The sequence below is a fragment of the Indicator indicator genome, chromosome 11 (assembly GCF_027791375.1).
Source record: "Indicator indicator isolate 239-I01 chromosome 11, UM_Iind_1.1, whole genome shotgun sequence".
Lineage (NCBI taxonomy): Eukaryota > Metazoa > Chordata > Aves > Piciformes > Indicatoridae > Indicator > Indicator indicator.
Window position 1 is genome coordinate 17,782,690 of NC_072020.1, and position 20,245 is coordinate 17,802,934.

General features: G+C 44.3%; 1 protein-coding gene across 1 annotated transcript in view; it reads right to left on the bottom strand.

Annotated features, from left to right (window-relative positions):
- The window catches only part of CDK6 (cyclin dependent kinase 6), a 112,875-nt gene that overhangs the window by 84,806 nt on the left and 7,824 nt on the right, over positions 1 to 20,245 (bottom strand). The window contains exon 2 of the mRNA XM_054384958.1: positions 4,974 to 5,109. Within this exon, the coding sequence (XP_054240933.1) occupies positions 4,974 to 5,109 (136 nt within the window). The remainder of the gene's footprint in view (positions 1 to 4,973; positions 5,110 to 20,245) is intronic.

Genomic DNA, 20,245 nt, shown 5'->3' on the forward strand with positions numbered 1-20,245 from the left:
AGCAGCCTGAGAGGAGATCTGATCAATGCTGATCAAGAGCTGGTGGAGGTCGAGAGGATGGGGCTGGGCTCTTCTCTGTGATGCCCAGTGATAGGACAAGGGGCGATGGGCACAAAGTGGAGCACAAGAGGATTCACTTAAGGAAAAATTTCTTTGCTGTGAGGATGATGGAGCACTGGAACAGGCTGCCCAGAGAGGTTGTGGAGACTCCTTCTCTGGAACATTCAAAACCCTCCTTGATGTGTTCCTGTGCAACCTGCTCTAGGTGAATGTGCTCTAGCAGCAAAGATGGACTGGATGATCTCCAGAGGTTCACTCTGATCCCCACCATGCTGAGATTCCATGATTCAGAACAAAATTTACTGGAAAATCCTCCACAAAGCCTGAGATCCTTAGCAGCTGTAAACAAGCATCATTGCACTGATGCAGTGACACCTCAGCTGGGGATCTGATTCATTACTGTGGACACTTCATCCCTGGAAGTGTTTAAGACCAGGCTGGATGAGACTCTGAGCAAGCTGGTCTAGTAGGAGATGTCTCTGTCTATTGCAGGGGGGTTGGAACTAGGTATCTTCAAGGTGCCTTCCAACTCACTAAATTTTGTTTGTATCTTTACCACAGGAGTTCTGACAGAACAATTTAAGTAACAGGTCTTCTCTTAGCAGCTTTCTTTGCTTTGAGTAGGCTCCTTTTTTCAGTGACTTTTCACTTTGACGTTAATGTGGCCACACTCTGAAGACTCTCCGTGCTGGCAGATCTGTTTTCCTGGAATACCTTGTGCTGTTTCCAGATCTGCATCATTGTGTGACATCTGCTCCACACCTCATGCGTGATCCAGTGTGTAGGTACAAGCGTGGCAGATGGCTGATGACTCACCTCACAGCTCTGAACACTGGTTTGGTTTCTCAGGAGCAACATCTTCCTATTAATTTTCTAAGAGTCCTGCAAAGGTATGACCAGTCTGCCTGGTTTGGTAGCACGTTCTGTAAGCTGCAGAGAGCGCACAGGGATGCAGCAGCATTTCTTCTAGCACTGGGGGTAAGGTTTCAGAATTCAGTTTATGGGCTCTTATCAGATAAATCTGTAAATGGAAATCAGGTTCACTGCTCTATTTGCTATAATTCAGACATCTGAATAGTAAAATAGAATCATTAATTGTTTGGATGGGAAAAGACCTCTAAGATCATCAAGTACAATGGTCAACCCAACACCACCGAGGTCATTAAAACCATGTCGCCAAGTGCCGAGAGGATGAAGCCAAGCTCTGCTCAGTGATGACAGGACAAGTCGAGGCACAGGACGTTCCATGGAAACATGAGGAAAAGATTTTTTCACTGTGAGGGTGACAGAACACTGGAACAGGCTGCCCAGTGGGATTGTGGAGTCTCCCTCTCTGGAGATACTCAAAACCTGCCTGGATGTGTTCCTGTATGACCTGGTATAGGTGATCCTGCTCTGGCAGGGGGGTTGGACTGGATGACCTTTCAAGGTCCCTTCCAGCCCCTAACATTCTGTGATTCTGTGATTCTGTGTGAAGTGCCATGGCCATATGTTTCTTCAATGCCTCCAGGGATGGTGACTCCACTACCTCCCTGGGCAGCCTGTTCCAATCCCTGACCACTCTTGCAGCAAAGAATTTTTTCTTGATCTCCAACCTAAATCTCTCCTGGCACAATTTGAAGCCATTTCCTCTTGTTCTATCACCTGATACTAGGGAGAAAACAGCAACGCTCACCTCAATGCAGCCTCCTTTCAGTGACTTGTAGAGAGCCAGAAAGCCTTCCCTCAGTCTCATCTTCCCCAGACTGAACACCCCCAGGTTCCTCAGCTGCTCCTCACCAGCCCTGTTCTCCAGACCCTTCACCAGCTTCATTGCCCTTCTCTGGACACACTCCAACACCAAAGTCTAAAAGACTAACACCTCAAAATGCCTCAGTGGGCTGTTAACTACTTTTTTCTTTTAAAACCTTTCTGTGGTAGATGTATCATTCCCGTTTCTACCACCACTCTGTCAACTAACAAGTTCCTAAAGAGCCAAGTCTCTCAGAGGCTCAACTGCTAGCACCGTTAACAGTACTGAAGAGCTGTGTGTGACTAACAGCTGTGTCCTAAGGAAACTGAACTCATACCTTCCATTTCCACATCAACTGCCCTCAAGTTAAAGAGTATTCCAGGAAGGAAAGAAGGGAGGACATGATGGGTAGAGAGGAAAGAAGGAAGATGCTGTCATTGCTGATTCTGATTCACCCTTTATGGAAAATGTATTAACCAGGTCTGACAGAGGAAGCCAGGGTGAGCAGGACAATAACGCAGTGTTCATAAAGATCTATTAAGTAGATTAAGGGCTTGAACACATTTCTCTTTCAAAGGTGAGTGCCATGTCCATGAGTATTTAGAATTATGTTCTCCATCCCTCTAGCCCAAAGTACACCCAATTAAAAAACAATGAAAGTGCTCCAGAAGAAAAAAATTCATGTGTCTTTGTGCAAAATAAGCTAGAACTCAGCAGTCACTGCTAGAGCCACAGGACTGCAACTGCAGCCCAGAAGGAAACTGTATCCTGGGCTGCATCAAAAGAAGTGACCAGCAAGATGAGGGAGGTGATTCTCTCTCTCTGCTCTGCTCTGCTCTCGTGAGACCCTACCTGGAGCACTGTGTCCAGTTCTCCTGAACTCAGCATAAAAGGGACATGGAACTGTTGGAGCAGGGCCAGAGGAGGGCCACAACAGTGATCAGAGGACTGGAGAACCTCCCCTGCGGGGACAGGTTGAGAGAGTTGTGACTGTTCAGCCCAGAGAAGACTATGGGGAGACCTTAGAGCAGCCTTCCAGTACCTGAAAGGCCTACAAGAAAGCTGGGGAGGGACTTTTTACAAGGGCTTCTAATGACAAGACAAGGGGCAATGGCTTTGAGCTGGAAGAGGGGAGATTTAGACTGGAGATTAGCAAGAAATTCTTGAGAGTGAGGGTGGGGAGACACTGGAACAGGTTGCCCAGGGAGGTCATGAATGCCCTCTTGCTGGAGATGTTCAAGGCCACAATGGACAAGGCCTAGAACAACGTGGTCTAGTGGAAGGTGTCCCATGGCAGTGGGGCTGGAACTAGATGATCTTTAAGGTCCCTTCCAACCTAAACCATTCCATGAATATATGAATCTGTCAGATCTACATCCTGGCCAATACTCCCACTACCAGCCTCCAAGGGAAACTGCCTCTCTTCTGCCATTTTATGGGCACTTGGGCACATCTCTGGGGTGACTCATGCTGCAGGGCTTTAGACATTAGAAAGGCACTGCTGAGGAGCATGAAGTGAAAAGCTTCAATGATTGATAAGGTTAGTTCCTGTGAAACGCTACATCTGGCTACTATCTACTAAACATTTAAGGACACTTCAAATGGTACCAGTGTCACTTATATTCCTCCACAGCTGGGAGCTAAAAACCCCAACATGCCCCAAACCAGCAAAAGCTGAGTCTCCCTTTAACCAATAGTACATAATGATGGTAGGTACTTCACACTGAAGAGATCTTTTGGGGCTGATGCTTCTCTCATAATCATTTTATGTCACTCAAGTTCCACTAATGACTGCTGAGTTTACACCATGGTGCCAAAGAGGTGTATGAGATCCTTCAGCTTCAAGCTATCCAGAGCTTACTCAGCTCATTTGGCACCTCTGTGTTGCTGACACATGCAGAACCTCAACAGATGGTCCTACAATGCTGGCAGTTGTTTTGTACTGTGCTGCTGGTGAAGGGAAATACTCTACACAAATGGTCTGTAATTCTGGAAAAGAAATGAAGTCCAAATCCATGTTAATCTCAAAAGCCAAACTATACCAAGTCAGGCTGGTCCTTTAACGATGTATGTGCTCTGAGTGAAATGCTCAGCTGCTGCAGGAAGGCAATATTTCCCTGCAGCCAGGAGAGCCAGGCTTTGCTTCAGTTCTATCAGGGGTATCCATGAAGACCACATAATTAGAAAGGCATCAAAGTACATTAGGAACAAACTTTGAGACCCTGCCTCGTGATCAGTCCTGACTATCAGCGAGAACACCTCCAGAAGCTGGGTGTTTTCACACAGTGAACCACAGGGTGCGACTTCAGTTTCCCAAATCACTCTTTTTATCCCTTGCCAAACAGAACTCAAGAAACAACACATCAGCTCCTGTGCAAATGTTGACATCAACAAGGATGGCCAAGCAAACAGCAAGTCTACATGCTCTCTCATCCATTTAGCAAGAGCTGTACATCCCACAAGCTGAGCTTTACATTCACTGATTTCACTAACTGCAGTGGAACCTAGAAGGCTCTTCCTTCTTTTTCATGCTTGGATAAACTTTACTCTTTTATTGTTATAAAATCATACAATAATTTTGGTTCATAGATTCACAGAATGGCTTAAGCTGGAAGTGACCTTAAAGATCATCTAGTTCCAATCCCCTACCATTGGCAGGGACCCTCCCACCTGCCCAGCTTGCTCCAAGCCTCATCCAACCTGGCCTTGAGAACTTCCAAGGAGGGGACATACACAACCTCCCTGAGCAACCTGTTCCAGTGTCTCTCAACCTTCAGTGTAAAGAATTTCTTCTTAATCTCTGGTCTAATAATTTTCCCCTCTTCCAGCTCAAAGCCATTGCCTCTCATTCTATCACTACAACCCCTTGTAAAAAGTCCCTCCCCAGCTTTCTTGTAGGCCACTTCAGGTACTGGAAGGCTGCTCTAAGGTCTCCCCAGAGCCTTCTCTTCTCCAGACCCAGCTCTCTCAGCCTGTCCCCATACGGGAGGTTCTCCAGCCCTCCAATCATCTTTGTGGCCTCCTCTGGACCTGCTCCAGCAGTTTGAGGTTGGAAAAGACCTTTAAGCTCATCAAGTCCAACCAGTCTCCAACTCTGCCAAGTCTGGTGGATTGAAATGCAGTTTTCTTTGTGATTTATCTCTTTTTGGAAATAACAACCAAAATCCTTCTTCTTAAATACCTTTATAGTTTCAGTAGGCACTCCAGGCTCTGGAACTTTATCCAAGTAAGTAGTCAAATCTTGATCCACGTGTTCAAACACTAATGTTAACTTGGTCTCTCTGTCTGTTCGTGACACAGTGCACACATCAAACAATCTGTGAGAGGAAAAGAAAAGAGGATTTAGTACTCAGGAACCAGTACAGACAGACATACCTTGTAGCTCACACATGCCTAATTCAAGTTCTTATCACATACAGAATGGAAAAAGGAGCTTTCCAAAGGTAGAGCAACCTTTGTGGTCTTGCTTCATCAGATAATTACTGAGAAATCATAGAATCATGCAATCACAGAATCACAGAATTCTTTGGGTTGGAAAAGACCTTGGAGATCATCAAGACTCAGCATCATGTAACTCTGCCAAGACTGAGGCTAAACCATGGGGCCCTCAGCACTGCAACTCTGCCTCTTTCAAACACCTCTAGGGATGGAGATTCACCACCTCCCTGGGGAGCCTGTTCCAGGGTTTGAGAACCCTTCCAGTGAAGAAGTTTCTTTTCATATCCAACCTAAACCTCCCCTGGTTGCAACTTCAGGCCATTTCCTCTCTCCTATCAACTGTTAACTTGGGAGAAGAGACCAACACCCACCTGGCTCCCACCTCCTTTCAGGGAGTTACAGAGAGCAATGAGGCCTCCCTTCTCCAGACGAAACCCCAGTTCCCTCAGCTGCTCCTCATCAGCCCTGTTCTCCAGACCCTTCAGCAGCTTCATTTCCCTTCTCTGGACCCACTCCAGCACCCTCAATGTCTTTCTTGGAGTGAAGACCCTGAAACTTACCCCACTTCTCAAGGTATGGACTCAGCAGTGCTTAGGCTGGGGGAAACAATCAGTTCCCTGGTCCTGCTGGTGCTACTTCTTACCTTAAATCTCAAAATATTTCACAAGATGAGGGGAAGATAAGAGCTAGCACAACTGTTTGTGAAGCCTGTAATTCAGGTCTAAGAAAGCAGGATATTTCACTTCAGATGTATCTCACATGTTAAAGTCATGGTCTCTCTTTGCCAGCATTTCCCAAGTAATCTTTGATCTGACACTTCCAAGCTATTAATTAGCCCCCATATTTTGAAGATGGATATGTGTACATTCCTTCTAGCCTAAAGAAGCTTTTCAGTGAGTGATAATCTGGGAGTCGGAGTTACAGAATATGCAGAGACTGTCCCTCACTACATGAAGGACATTTAGGTGCTGGAGGAAGTCCAAAGAATAGCAACAAAGCTGGCAAAAGGTCTTGAACACAAGTCTTAAAAGGAACAGCTGAGGGAGCTGGGGTTGTTTAGTCTGGGGAAGAGGCTGAGGGTAGACCCCAACACCCTCTACAACTACCTCAAAGGATGTTGGAGCAAGGTGGGGTCAATCTCTTCTCACAAGCAACCAGTGACAGGACAAGAGGAAAAGGCCTCAAGTTGTGGCATGGGAGGTTCAGGTCGGATATTAGGAAGAATTTCTTCACAGAAAGGGTTATCAGGCACTGGAACAGGCTGCCCAGGGAGGTGGTGGAGTCACCATCCCTAGAGGTGTTTAAATGACATGGGGATGTGGTGCTGAGGGATGTGGGTTAGTGGTGGTGGTGGGATTGTGAGCTCTAGGTGAGCGGTTGGATGTGATGATCTCAAAGGTCTCTTCCAAGCTCACAGCTCTATGGTTCTATGCCACCCTACCTCTATGAGCAGACTAATCTGTACTTAATGTGTAATCACCATATGACTAAATACTAATTAAATCATGACGGTAACACAGTGACTGTAACAGCAAAGGCCTTTGCACATTTCTCATAGAAACACACACACCGTTCACTGTGTGATTCCCTTGGTGAGGTGTACACAGAAGACAGAGGTCCTGTGCATGAAAGACATATGTCCTGTAGGCTGTAAATCAGCTTTGTGAACAGACACAAACCTTCCTGAAAAGTGCAATTTGCTGGTATTTGGCTGGAGGTTCCTAATCTGCAATGTATTTATATAAATCAATGTGGAATGCAGCCGGGCTGCCTATAACCCCAACACATGCAAATAAAGAGGAGCCAGACAGGTCTGAACATCTGAACATAAACACTGGAAAATATTTCCAACTCTATGATTCCTTGCTGTTGACCTACATTCACCTAAAAATGTTCTAAACCACCTTTTTTTTGCCAGGTATTTAATATACTGGTAAAATTATCTTTTTGTCTAGAGCAGAATTATAATTCAAGTAAATATAAAAAAAAAATATTTGACTGTACAGAATACAGAAGCAACATGGAACGTCTATGTTTAATTCTTCTCTGTGTGGCTAATTTTGATTCTGAGATTTTCTGCCACAGTAAAACAAGGATCTCTTGTGGCCAGCAGGACCAGGGAAGTCAGGGTGCCCCTGTACTCAGCACTGGCCAGGCCACACCTTGAATATTGGATTCAGTTTTGGGGCCTTCACTCCAGGAAAGACATTGAGGGACTGGAGCAAGTCCAAAGAAGGGCAACAAAGCTGGTTAACGGTCTGGAGAACAGGGCTGGTGAGGAGCAGCTGAGGGAACTGGGGGTGTTTAGTCTGGAGAAAAGGAGGCTGAGGAGCGACCTCATTGCTCTCCACAATTCCCTGAAAGGAATTTGTGATGTGGGGGCTGGTTACTTCTCCCTAGTATCAGGTGATGAGAGGAAATGGCCTGAAATTGTGTCAGGGGAGATTTTGGTTGGAGATCAGGAAAAAATTCTTTGTTGCAAGAGTGGTCAGGGATTGGAACAGGCTGCCCAGGGAGGCGGTGGAGTCCCCATCCCTGGAAGTTCAAGAAATGTGTGGCTATGGCACCTGGGGACATAGTTTAGTGGCTATGGTGGTGTTGGGTTGACTGTTGGACTCGATGATCTTAGAGGGCTTTTCCAATCCAAACAATTGTATCACTTCTATGATTCAGAGGAGCACAAATCTAGCCACCTATTATTAAACAACAGTATCACTGAGTAACATATTAGCCTCATGTGAAACTCAAAATGCTTTACTATTAATAATCAAAACTCTGGGCTGAGTGGAAGCACGTGGTGTTTACTCACAGAAAATACAGCTGCTGCCATCAAGAGATAATCATTTATAAGCACAGCTTATAGGAATCTCTGATATTAAAGAAAAATGTCTGGCACTGCCCATGCTAATTGTTCTGAAAGCAGACTAAGCACCATAGAGTGCATTGGGTTGGAAAAAAGCTTTAAAGGACTTGATGATTTTAGAGGTCTTTTCCAACCAAAACAATTCTATGATTCTATCCTTCTAGTCCACACTCCCTGCAGTCAGCAGGGACATCCCCAACTAGATCAGCTTGCTCCGTGCTCCATCAAGCCTGACCTTGAATGCCTCCAGGGATGGAGTCTCCCCCACCTCCCTGGGCAACCTGCTCCAGTGTTCCACCACCCTAAAACACAGCCTCTTTATTTAGTAGTTTCCCTAGGGATAAAATTACTGTGTACAGATTCTATTCTTTTACATCCACTGTGAGAAAATGACCCCTGGAGCTGTGCTCTTTAGCCAGGAACATCTCTGCTCTCTGCAGTGCACAGCTCTCAAGCCATTTCCTCATGGTTTTCTGTACGTGACAGGCTGGTTTTGGATGTGGTTGCCTCTCTGGAACAGGCAACAGCAAAATTCCTTTTATTTAAAGTGTTATTATGTGGACATTGTCCTAAGTGAAATAAATGTATCTCAATTAATACAGGATTTCCATAGGGAATAGTCTGTAAACACAAGCCCTGCCCTTCTATTGTGCTTACAAAAGCAGCGTTGGAATGATTTGATTAAAGCAAGATCCGTTCTGGGAAATCCTGTAAGCACTTCACAAGATGTTTGGCTGGGACTCCTACACCTCCTGAGGTGTCCATCTGAAACGGACGGTGTTGAGCAGGCACTTACAAAGTACCTGTGTTTGAATGCAGGTCTTCTTTCAAGGAATTGTTCAGCCTGGAGAAAAGAAGGCTCCAGGAACACCTTAAAGCAGCCTTACAGGATTTGAAGGGCCCTCCAGAAGAGCTGATGATGGACTTCTGACAAAGGCATGGAGTGACAGGGCAAGGGGTAAGAGCTTAAAACTGGAAGAAGCTTGACTGAGATTAGCCATTAGGAAGCAATTCTTGCCCATGAGGGTGGTGAGGCACAGGAACAGGTTGCTCAGAGAAGTTGTGGAGGCCCCAAGCCTGGAAATGTTCAAAGGCAAGTTGGATTGGGCCTTGAATAAGGTGGTCTGGCAGGAAGTATCCCTGCCCATGGCAAGAGGGTTGCAACTAGATGATCTTGAAGGTCCTTTCCTAGAAGGAGTTACTGCCTAGATTATGTATGACAGAGAAAGAGCACTGGAGCCACTGATTTATGAGTAGGAGGAATGTTTAAGTAGACTGTGGTATGGCAAGTTTTACGGTTTCCTAAGACTGGACAAAGATTCAGATGTAAAGAGTTTGGCGGATCAGCCTAACTCTGTAAGTTATTTATCCCCATGACACACACAATCTAGGTATGATGGGCAGTGTTTATGCAAACATCACAAGACTGGGATACCACGACTATCACAGCTCATGCCTGACAAATATGTGGGGAGGATCCTCAATAGCTTCTGCTTTCACTGCTTCTTGCCCAGCTTAACTTTGAGTCCATCATTTTCAAGGGCACAAAGAATTTCAGCCTCTCATACTTAAAAGCATTGAATAATGACAGTCAAGCATCCTTTGAGTCCATATTTTAGCAGCAGCCTTAAAGTCTTCTGTTCTCTGGAACCCACTCAGCAGCAAGCCCTTCACTCATCCCAACTTCTTCAACTACTTACTCCTGGAAGAAAAAGTTCCCCCACATTTCTAATATTAACTACCTTCTCCTTTCTTGCTTTTGAAGAGGAAAAAGACTGCTAACAGAAACCAGTCTCCACTTGGAATGACATATACCACATGTACTGCAACAAAAGGGTTGTATTTCAGATGAAGAAGACAATATCTGGGCAAGTGGTGTGGAACGTATGTTAGGAGACCCATGTCCCATGTAGCAAAACAGGAAATAGAGCTTCACACTCTGAGACCTGCCAGAGAGATCTTTCCCTTTGTTCAGAATATGCTGCTTCGGCTCATCTTAGTCAGTAATCACCTACTCCTCCATGCCTTTGAAAGCTGGTGTTTCAGACACAGATTTTGCTTACTCAGAGATTTAGCGAAGCACTTTTAGATGGGAAGAGAGCACATGCAGATGGACAGGCCACTAAATGAAAAACACCTCATCTTTTAAGTGCATTTTGTCTGGGATGACATCTGTCAAACTACACGGTGATGCAAGAGCTAAGTTCCATTTTCAAAAGCATATGGGGTCTTCAGGAGCTTCCCAATGTGCTTGGCACACCAGCGGCAGCTGCAACAGTGTGCATCAATACTTAGGGTGTTCCTCCTGATTGCAACATAATGCAGAGACACTTAGAACACACTCAACTGACCTACCTTGGTACTGAAAATGTTGAGTGGGGCAGCACAGTATGGCAAACTAGCCCACCACGAGCTTCATCCAGTAGTGGTCAGATGGATTAATTAAAATAAGCTTGGGTATATCTACACTGCCCATGGCAACTTTACATCTCAAATCCTTGTTCTCTATCCTTCTGCTGGGTTCTTGGAGTTTGTGAATATTTGTCTTGCTTCACTAACCTTCTAGAAAAGAGTAGCAGGATCTCTGCTTGTCTTCAGAAGAAACCTCATTCAGGCAGATAGCAGAAAAGGGCAGCACATTACACCAGATAAAATAAATGAATTTATCTAGGCCAGGCAGATGTTGTGCAGATAGATGTTTGTAGCTCTGCAGTCACTCATTCACTATCTGCTGTGCACAGAGCAGAAAGAGCTACCATGAAGAAGCAATTGCATGAGGAGAGCAAGGCAGCAGAAAGCCCTATCCTGGAGACCTACTCCAGCAGAGCCCAGCCAACATCCTTGCTCATAGCCCACTCAGCAGTGAGGTTTTGGGGCAGGAAGGGGAGTATTAGGATGACAAGGCAATCCTTCATCTGCAAGCTGAGCTTGGTGCTGTAATTTTTTCCAGTCCCTCTCCCTTTCTGACTTGGAAAAATTATTCAAAATGCTGAGCTGTATAAATAGGGTTTTTGTTCTTTAAGTGTGTGTGAGGAAGAGAGACAGAGAAAGTGACAGAGAAATAGATGCTCTTGAAAGGGAAGTAAATAGCACTGGCTAAAGTCCGATAGTGTGGGCTGACTGGGCAAGCTTTCAACGCTCTGTCCTGACTGCAGCCCTGACCTGCAGCACCCAGCTCTCCTGTGCCGGGCCCCACTCAAGCAGCAACCAGCCCTGGTGCCAGACTCCACGGTTCTGTGATGCAGACACATGTCTGCTTGGATGAAACCACTGAAAAACTTCTTTTCATTTTGCAACAGAAGCCAAGGTTTGTGCCCAAAGGATGAAGAGGCCAAGTACATTTACTCACAGTGCCACCCAAGTCACTAACATACGGTCGAAGAGCCTGACAGGATGTTCCCTGCACCTCTCTGTGTTTCTTTCTAGCAGCCTGCTGGCTTTTGTAGCACTCATGCTGCCATTTCTTGCTCACCTTCTTTGCAAAGGGAGATTATTTTTAATAGGCAAGGATCAGAAATGGATCTGGTGAGGCTTCACTTTCAGGACCCAGACCACAAGCTCCTCAGACTTTTTAAATACTTAACCCCTCACCAGTCCATTAACAGCTTCACGTCCTTGCAGTTGAATTTAAATCCAGACTGGTCACACACTGAAGATTGCCATTAGTAAGGTTAACGAGCAGCCTGCTGGTGCTCGCTCCCATGCGCTGCCATACCAAACACAGTCAGATTCTCTCTGGCAGGGACTGGCCAAGTGTCCCCCAAATCAGAAAACTAATGTGGCCTGTTGTGAAGCCAGTTGCTGACAGATTGTTTAGGATCAGCAATAGCTATCTGACCTATTCATAGTGCTCTCATGTGATCTTTCAGTAAGCAAATGTACCCTGCCTTCCAGAGTCATGTACACTGCTGTCATAAAGTACTGGGAGCTTCCAGTAAGCCTCCAGTTCAGAGGACAAATTAAAGATGCTCCAATCCATTCTCAGGGCAAAGTGGTTTAGACTTTGTGTAGAACACCTTCCTTAGGGAAAGTTGCACTCCTTTCTTCGTTCCCATTATGTACGTAAAACTTAGGCCTGAATATTGGTTTTTTTTACTTTGTTAATTCACAGGAAAGGCGCATAGAGGTTATTCTGGACTCCCAGCTGTACCTGGTGCAAGATGGGATAAAACAAAATCCAGGCTTTACTCACCTGTAGCTCACAAACTGATCATTACAAGCCGCACATTTCAGTTTACACTTGGAGTCCATGCTTGCGCCAAACCAGGATCTAAATCAAAGCTGATCATCTCTTTCCTAGATTTAAATCAAACCAGCAACTCATCTTCAGAATTTTACAGCAGTCTAAATTATCATTTGGTCTCAATAATCAAATCTATCTACACTTGAGACTGGTGGTGATGCCAACATAGCAAAAATAACAAAGGAAGTAAGAACCATACACCTCACACAACTACAGAATAGTAGGGGTTGGAAGGGTCCTCTGAAAAACATCCAGTCCCACCCTCCTGCCAGAGTAGTATCACCTAAAGAAAATCACAGAGGAACACATCCAGGTGGGTTTCGAATGTCTCCAGAGATGGAAACTCTATCACGTCTCTAGGCAGCCTGTTCCAGTGCTCCGTCATCCTCATGTGAAAAGCATGCACAGCAAAAAGTCAAATATGCTGTTTGATCCTCTGTATCATCTCAGAGAGCTTTTTTTTAATCCTTGCAGTACCACAGATGTTCCCAAAGTGTTTCATTCAGCATTTTGCAAACTACAAATAACTCCAATGCCAACTTGATTCCAAGCTTTTGTTGGAAGTGACCTTGAAGATCATCTAGTTCCAACAAGCAGTTATTATTACATCTTAGTTTTTAAATGTATGGATTTCATGGCTGCTCTTTTCCCTCTCAGTCATTCACAGGTGGCCATGCAAGCTTCTTGCCTGCTGTGTCATTTCTTTGCACATGCAAAATCTGCCTATTTCTGTAAGCTTCTCAGGTGCTTTCATCCTCCAGTTCTTCAGGTAGACATCTAAGTACACTTTTCCTCCTTTTCCACTTCTTTTCCACTCCTTTTCCACAGCTCTGGGAGCCAGCCCTTTAAAGCTTAATGCCCAGGGAGTCAAATATTCTACAGGCTGTAGAGCTTTTTTAAGTATTTCCTTTAAGCTCTTGCACACATATGTCAAAGAAAAACAAATTAAAAATTATTTGCAGAGCCTGGCAATCAAAATGAGGTGTTAGGAGCATTTTGAGCTGGCAATAAATTTTATTCAACAGTTTTATTGCTTCAGGGCAAAAGCAACTATTTCTTTTGGGGTGTTTTTTAGAAGCAGGAGATGAGAGGTTGCACTTAGATACATGAAATAAATTCAGGAGTTTGTCAATGATGGGCTATGGCAGACGTAAATAAAACCATGACAAAATTGTGTTTGGGTTGCTTTGCAATACTAACCATTCACATTTGGGAAAGAAGAGAGCAGACTATAATCGAACTTGGGAAACAAGGGCTGCTTCCTGGAGAGCTGAAACAGTTTCTTCTCTCATGTCTAGGCAAACGACAAAGTACGTTTACCCAAGCTCTGCAAGCAGAGCAGAGTGTCCTCTGTGTCCTCAAGGCAGCCAGTGGCAGCTCAGACTGAGCTGATGAGTTCTGGAGATCATCTAGTCCAGCCTCCCTGGTAGAGCATGTTCACCTACAGCAGGTTGCATAGCGACACACACAAGTGTGTTTTGAAAGTCTCCAGAGATGGAGACTCCACAGCCTCTCAGGGCAGCCTGTTCCAGTGCTCAGCCACCCTCAAAGGGTGCATGGGCTTCCAATGCAATGGACACAGATTACTTAAGGCCGTAGAGCAAGATGGTGTCAAAACTCTAGTGCCTCACTTTGCCAGAAATTACCACATCAGCTCTGTCCTGCTCTCCCACCATGCCCTAAGCTATCTGCTCTCACTTCAGAACGGTATTGGGGGTGATAGAAATTGTTCTAACTCTGAGCCATAGATGAATTGTGTTATTAATTGTTTTCATTTTGAGAATAGGTCAACAGACATCAAGGACTAAAGGAGTTGCTCCTTGTTTTCTCTAATTCCTCCCCAAACCCTACATCATCCTATTTACCTCTGCTCAGAGAAACAGCACAAAAACTTACACCATAGCTGATGGGCTTGAGCCTTGGTCCAGATGACTAAAGAGGCAACACTACACACTACACAGGGCCCACTGAACCAGCACAGCCTCCAAAATCCTCTTCTGGCTGTGCTCAGCTTGCCTGTTCCAGTCACACATTATTGCTTTTATTCAATTTCCATCTCCTTTTCCACCTAAAAGAGACAATTACCCTTCTTAGGTCCTTAGAGCTTCCATTTATCTTCTAGTTAAATATACAGTGAAGGAGAAGCCAAATTTTCACACTGAAATTGATGTCATCATTATTTACACACAAATTTCAAAGGAATTGTTATGCTTACTGCACCACAGGCTTTTAATTCAGGTATTTATGGTTGACAGTACTTTTGATAATCAGGTTGTCTCAAATGTCACTTCTCAGTGACTTTCAATTTGTATTCCAATGCTTAAATTACAGGAATACAAAACTGGAAGAAATAAATTAGATTCATTGTCTACATTAGTCAAGCACCCACAAACATTTACGAGGATGCACAGATACCACAAGCTGCAAGATGCTTCCTACCATACCACACCAAATTATAGAATCATGGAATGGTTTGGGTTGGAAAGGAGCTTCAAGATCATCTAGTTCCACCCCCCTGCCACGGGCAGAGACACCTTCCACTAGATCAGCTTGTTCAAGTCCCCATCCAACCTGCCCTTCAACACTTTCAGGCTTGGAGCATCCACAGATTCTCTGGGCAACCTGTTCCAGTGCCTCACCACTCTCATGGACAAGAATTTCTCTCTCATATCTCCATTGAGATTCTTCCAGTTTGAAACCACAACCGTTCATCCTGTCACTCCATGCCTTTTTAAAAGTCCCTCTTCAGCTCTTCTGAAGGCCCCCTTCAAACCCTGCAAGTCTGTTCTAAGGTCTTCCCTCAGCCTTCTCCTCTCCCTCTCTCTCAGCCTGTCCCCGTAGCAGAGGTGCTCCAGCCCTCTAAATGCAGAGCTCCAGCCCTGGAGCTTCTCACAGCACATTTTCCTGTGAGAGCCTCACCGTCAGCAGTAGGATATTCATGAAATAAAACTCCTGAGTTATTCCAGGAAGCTGACCTCTACCATTTCACACAGGATATTAAGTAGCCTCCAGCTGTCTCCACTTAGAAGTAACTTAGTTTGTATGCTTTCTGAAGGTCCATTCATCCACTTTCTGAGTTATCACAGAACTTAGGGAGGAAAAAGCCAAACTTTTCATGGAGGAATGTCTTGGGTTTCAAACATCACAACTGACATCTTGTATGTCCTGAGAGGTTTAATTGAGAAATAACTGCCTCAGATCCATTTGGAGAACACACACACAACAGCAGAGCATTTCTACTTTGCTAAATCTGGGGAGACAACGTAATTTTCATTTGATGACTGTTGGTCTAAGTGCAGAACAGCCTGGGTGACTGCACTCCAGCAAGCAGAGAAGTTACATAAATTGACATTTTCCAAGGCACAACAATATTTTTTCAGGCTTGTGTATACCACAGTGTCACGATAATGTCATGCCCCCTCCTTGGAGGTGTTTTCCCCTCCTAGAAGTGTTCAAGGCTAGGCTGGAGGAGGCCTTGAACAAGCTGGGCTAGTGAAAGGTGTCCCTGCCCATGGCAGGGGGTTACTAGATGACCTTGAAGGTCCCTTCCAACCTAAGCTACTCCATGATTCTATGCCAAAAATGATGATTTTACATGGAAAAAAAATTAGACAATTGTAGTTTGATTATTTCAAGAACTCAAGAGACCCTTGAAGAAGAGTATCAATTTAAAAGCTGACAAGATGATATTGCAATATTTTTGTATAAAGGATGTGCTCTGGGATGAGTGAGTTCTGGAACTGAGTGAATAATGCATCTTAAAGGAAGTTCTCTGGGATGAGTTCTGGAACTGAATGAACAATGCAATTGAAAGGAGTTTCCCTGGGATGAGTTCTGGGACTGAGTGAATAATGCAACTTAAAGGAGGTTCTCTGGGATGGCAGAGTTCTGGGACTGAGTAAATATTTCAATTTAGAGATAGCCATTTCAGGCTTGAAAGAAGAATGATCAAAGTCACCTTAAATTGTACAAAACTTGAAAATGTAGAAAAGGGGCAATATTCACAGGAGTCTGATAATCCTTTCATCTGAATCTTCTCTAAAGCTTTAAAAAAATATATTTGTACTGCATAGAGGAGGAAAAAAGACTGCTTCAAAACTCGGTTCTGCAGCTTTTAAATATTGCCATTCTCTGCTCAGCTGCCTGCTGCAGAGGACTGAGCCATTAGATGTTTACTCTCCTGGATATTGCCTGGGCTTTTTGCCACCCACATCAGGCTTCATAATTTTCATTTACTCTTTCCAGAATGCATTTAATAAAATCTACTATTTTATTACACTTAGGAGTGAGATGGTGTTTCAGTTCCAAGTCCCCATTTTCAATGTCAAGTAACTTTTTCAAAACAATTAGCTTTTAGGATGGTTGGTTTGGGGTTTTGTTTTTGGTTTTTTCCTGGCTTAAATTTATTCCTTTTCAGTTTTTTTTTCTTTTAACTTGCAAAAAGAAAAAAACTATTCAGACATTTTTAAGGCACAGACTTTAAACTAATTGCAGTCCTACACATCCAACAATCCTAACCCATGTTACAAAATAATAATTTTGAACTTCCTGAGATAAATGCAGTCAAAACTTGACATTTTCATGGATTTCCTTTTCCATATAAACATACAAATGTTATATGAATATCCAACTTAATAGAGCAGCTTATTTGCTTTACTAAAATCATAGTCTTAGCATCTCCATAATAAAAAAGCTGTCCTGCTCTATCTAGCACCCGGGAGGAGGGTATTCCACCCATACATCCACTTTGGATCTATCCAAAGCAGCAGTCAGAATTTCCAGTGAGCAGACAGGGCATCACACCAGGGAAAGGTGTGACCCATGTGACAAAATGTGCTGCTACAAATCATACATTGAGACTGGAGATGAGGAGGAAATTCTTTACAGTGCAGATGGGGAAACAATAGAACAGGCTGCCCAGGGAGGTTGTGGATGCCCCCTCCATGGAGATGTTCAAAACCAGGCTGGATGAGGCCTTGAGCAAGCTGGGCTGGTGGGAGGTGTCACTGCCTATGGTGGGGGAGTTGGAACTAGATGATCTTCAAGGTCGCTGGTAACCCAAACCATTCTGTGATTCCATAACTCTGTGACTTTCCAGCTTTTTCCAGAGTTACAGGGTAAGTCCTTTCACTGATCTAGAGGATGGCAGAAGATTTTAATTTGCTTTTGATGACTTAAACTTCATTTCTGCAGAGTGATCTTGTCCACTCTCAACTTTGGGTCACGGGAAACCGAGCAGTCTTTGACATATATCACAATATGCCACTGATTTGGGGCATTCCAACAGACTTAAAATGTCTTCTAAAATGACTCTCTCATCAGTGATCAAATCCAGCTATCTGGGTTTGATCTGCAGCCACAGATACTTTTCATTTTTAATCAGATGGGCTACCTGACTCTTCTGTGCAACTCATGCAATCATACAATGGCTTGGGTTAGAAGGGACCTTAGAGATCATCTGCTCCAACCTTCCTGCCATGGACAGGCATACCTTTCTGCTAGATTCAGCTCCTCTAGGACTCATCCATCCTGGCCTTGAACATCCCCAGGGAAGGAGGCATCCACAATCTCCCTGGGCAACCCATTCCAGAGTCTCCACGGTCTTTATTGCCAGTCTCATTTCTGGCTGTATTTTTTCCTTGCTGCATAAAGATTTGCTTTTGAAACAGCTGACAACTCCAAGAGATTTGGTGTTCATCTGACCAAATAAAATCAAACAGTATAAAGCCATCTTGATTTCTGAAGAAGATAGACACTATGAAAATTAAATATCACAGAAGTCAACACTTAATTCTGATTTCCAGACCGTAGTAACTGATTCCAGCCTCTTTGGATAGCAGCATTATTGCTTTGATCAAAACTTGCTGCTCAGCATTTTCCAAGCAGCAGAGATGAACATTAAGGCAACAAATTGATTATAGATGTCCACAAGGAGACCACAAAGATCAGTGAGTGGTAGGCCTATCTTCACTAACAATCTAGAAGGTTATCTAAGGATACACAATTAAAAGTGCAGATGCTGCTCCACCCCTCTGTAGTAAAGATCACAAGTACATACAAATACACTGCTGGATAACATTAGACAATGAGATTCACCTTTCAACCTGCTTCTAAGTGGAGAGAAATAATCCAGGTCATTAGCTTTCACCATCCCAAAGAAACCTGGAAATCAGTAAAAAAGGTTCTAGTGTTGTGCTAGTGAATAACAAGGCAGACCCCAGACATGAACTTCCAATGCTCTACAGCAATCAGGAAGTCTCTGATGGTAGCTATAGAAGCATTTTCTCTTGAAGAGGGAGATGTAAGGTCACACCTGGAGTACTGGGTTCAGTTTTGGGGCCCTCACTACAGGAAAGAAATTGAGGTGCTGGAGCAGGTCTAGAGAAGGGCTGGTGAAGGGTCTGGGGAACAGAGCTGGTGAGGAGCAGCTGAGGGAACTGGGGTTGTTTAGTCTGAGGAAAAAGAGACAGAGGAGAGACCTCATTGCTCTCTACAACTCCCTGAAAGGAGATTGGAGCCAGGTGGGGGTTGGTCTACCTAGTGATAGAAGGAGAGGAAATGGCCTCAAGTTGTACCAAGGGAGGTTTAGGCTGGAAGTTAGAAGAAAATTCTTGACTGAAAGGGTTCTCAAAGCCTGGTGCAAGCTCATCAGGGAGGTGTCTGAATCCCCATTCTTGGAGGTGTTTCCAAGAGGCAGAGATGTGGTGCCAAGGGACATGGTTTAGTCCCAGCCATGGTAGAGTTAGAATGGTTGGACTAGATGATCCTAACCTTCTTTTCCAAGCAAAACCATTCTATGTACATAGCACTGAGAGGACCACGTCTGCTGCCTGGTAAGGACAGTGCTGCACAAATTGTTTAAGTGAAAACACAGAGATAGATATCAACTATTTCAGAGGGTACATACTAAGGTAGAGGGGAATTATTTGTGGTGCTAAAACAGAATGCAATTAAGAGGAGTGGAATGAGTCAACAGAAACTCTGAGTCTGTATCACTGAAACCTCCCAATGAAAACTATTTTGGTACCTCACTGGTGAACTCAGTAGCTGCAACATCTAAAACCTCAAGGGCAATGTCTTAAGGGTGCATGCTTGATGGGACACCTCTGCACAGTCTGCCTGTTCTGAGGCATTTTTGTTTATCTTAAGAACTTCTGATTTGAACAACCAGAGCTATTTGAAGGAAAAAAAATATCCTAGATCTGATTTAATATCATGGGGTCGATATTTTTAGGTATGATTATGCATTTCTGTGCATTGAAGGCTTCCAATTTTTTATAGGAACATTCACAAGGAGGCCAATTCTTTGTCACAGAGCCACAGACTGGTGGGGGTTGGAAGGGACCTCTGGAGATCATCTCATCCAACCATAGCAGGTTCACCCAGAGCAGGTTGCACAGGATGCCACCCAGGCAGTTTTTGGATGACTCCAAAGACAGAGACTCCACCATCTCTCTTGGCAGCATGCTCCAGTGCTCCGTCACCCTTAAATTAAAGAAGTTCCTCCTCATCTTTAGATGGAATTTCTGATGTTCCGGTTTGTGCCCATTACCCCTTGTTCTGCCTCTGGGCACCACTGAACGAAGCCTGGTCCCAACCTCCTGACACCCACCCTTTAAATATTGATCAGCATTGATGAGATCCTCCCTCAGTCTTTTCCTCTCCAGAGTAAAATGTCTCAAGTCCCTCTGCCTTTCTTCATAAGGGAGAGATGTTCCAGTCCCCTAATCATCTTCAATCATAATCAGTCAAAGTTGAATTCAGTGGCTTCCCAGCCCTCCCTTTTTATGGGGAACGAGCAGTGTGGGCAAAGTCCTGTGAGGTTGTTTCAGTTGGGCAGTAGCTGTGTGTCCTCCCCCAAACATCTAAGCAGTCAGTACATTCCCAACTCTGACTGCCAAGAGAAAAT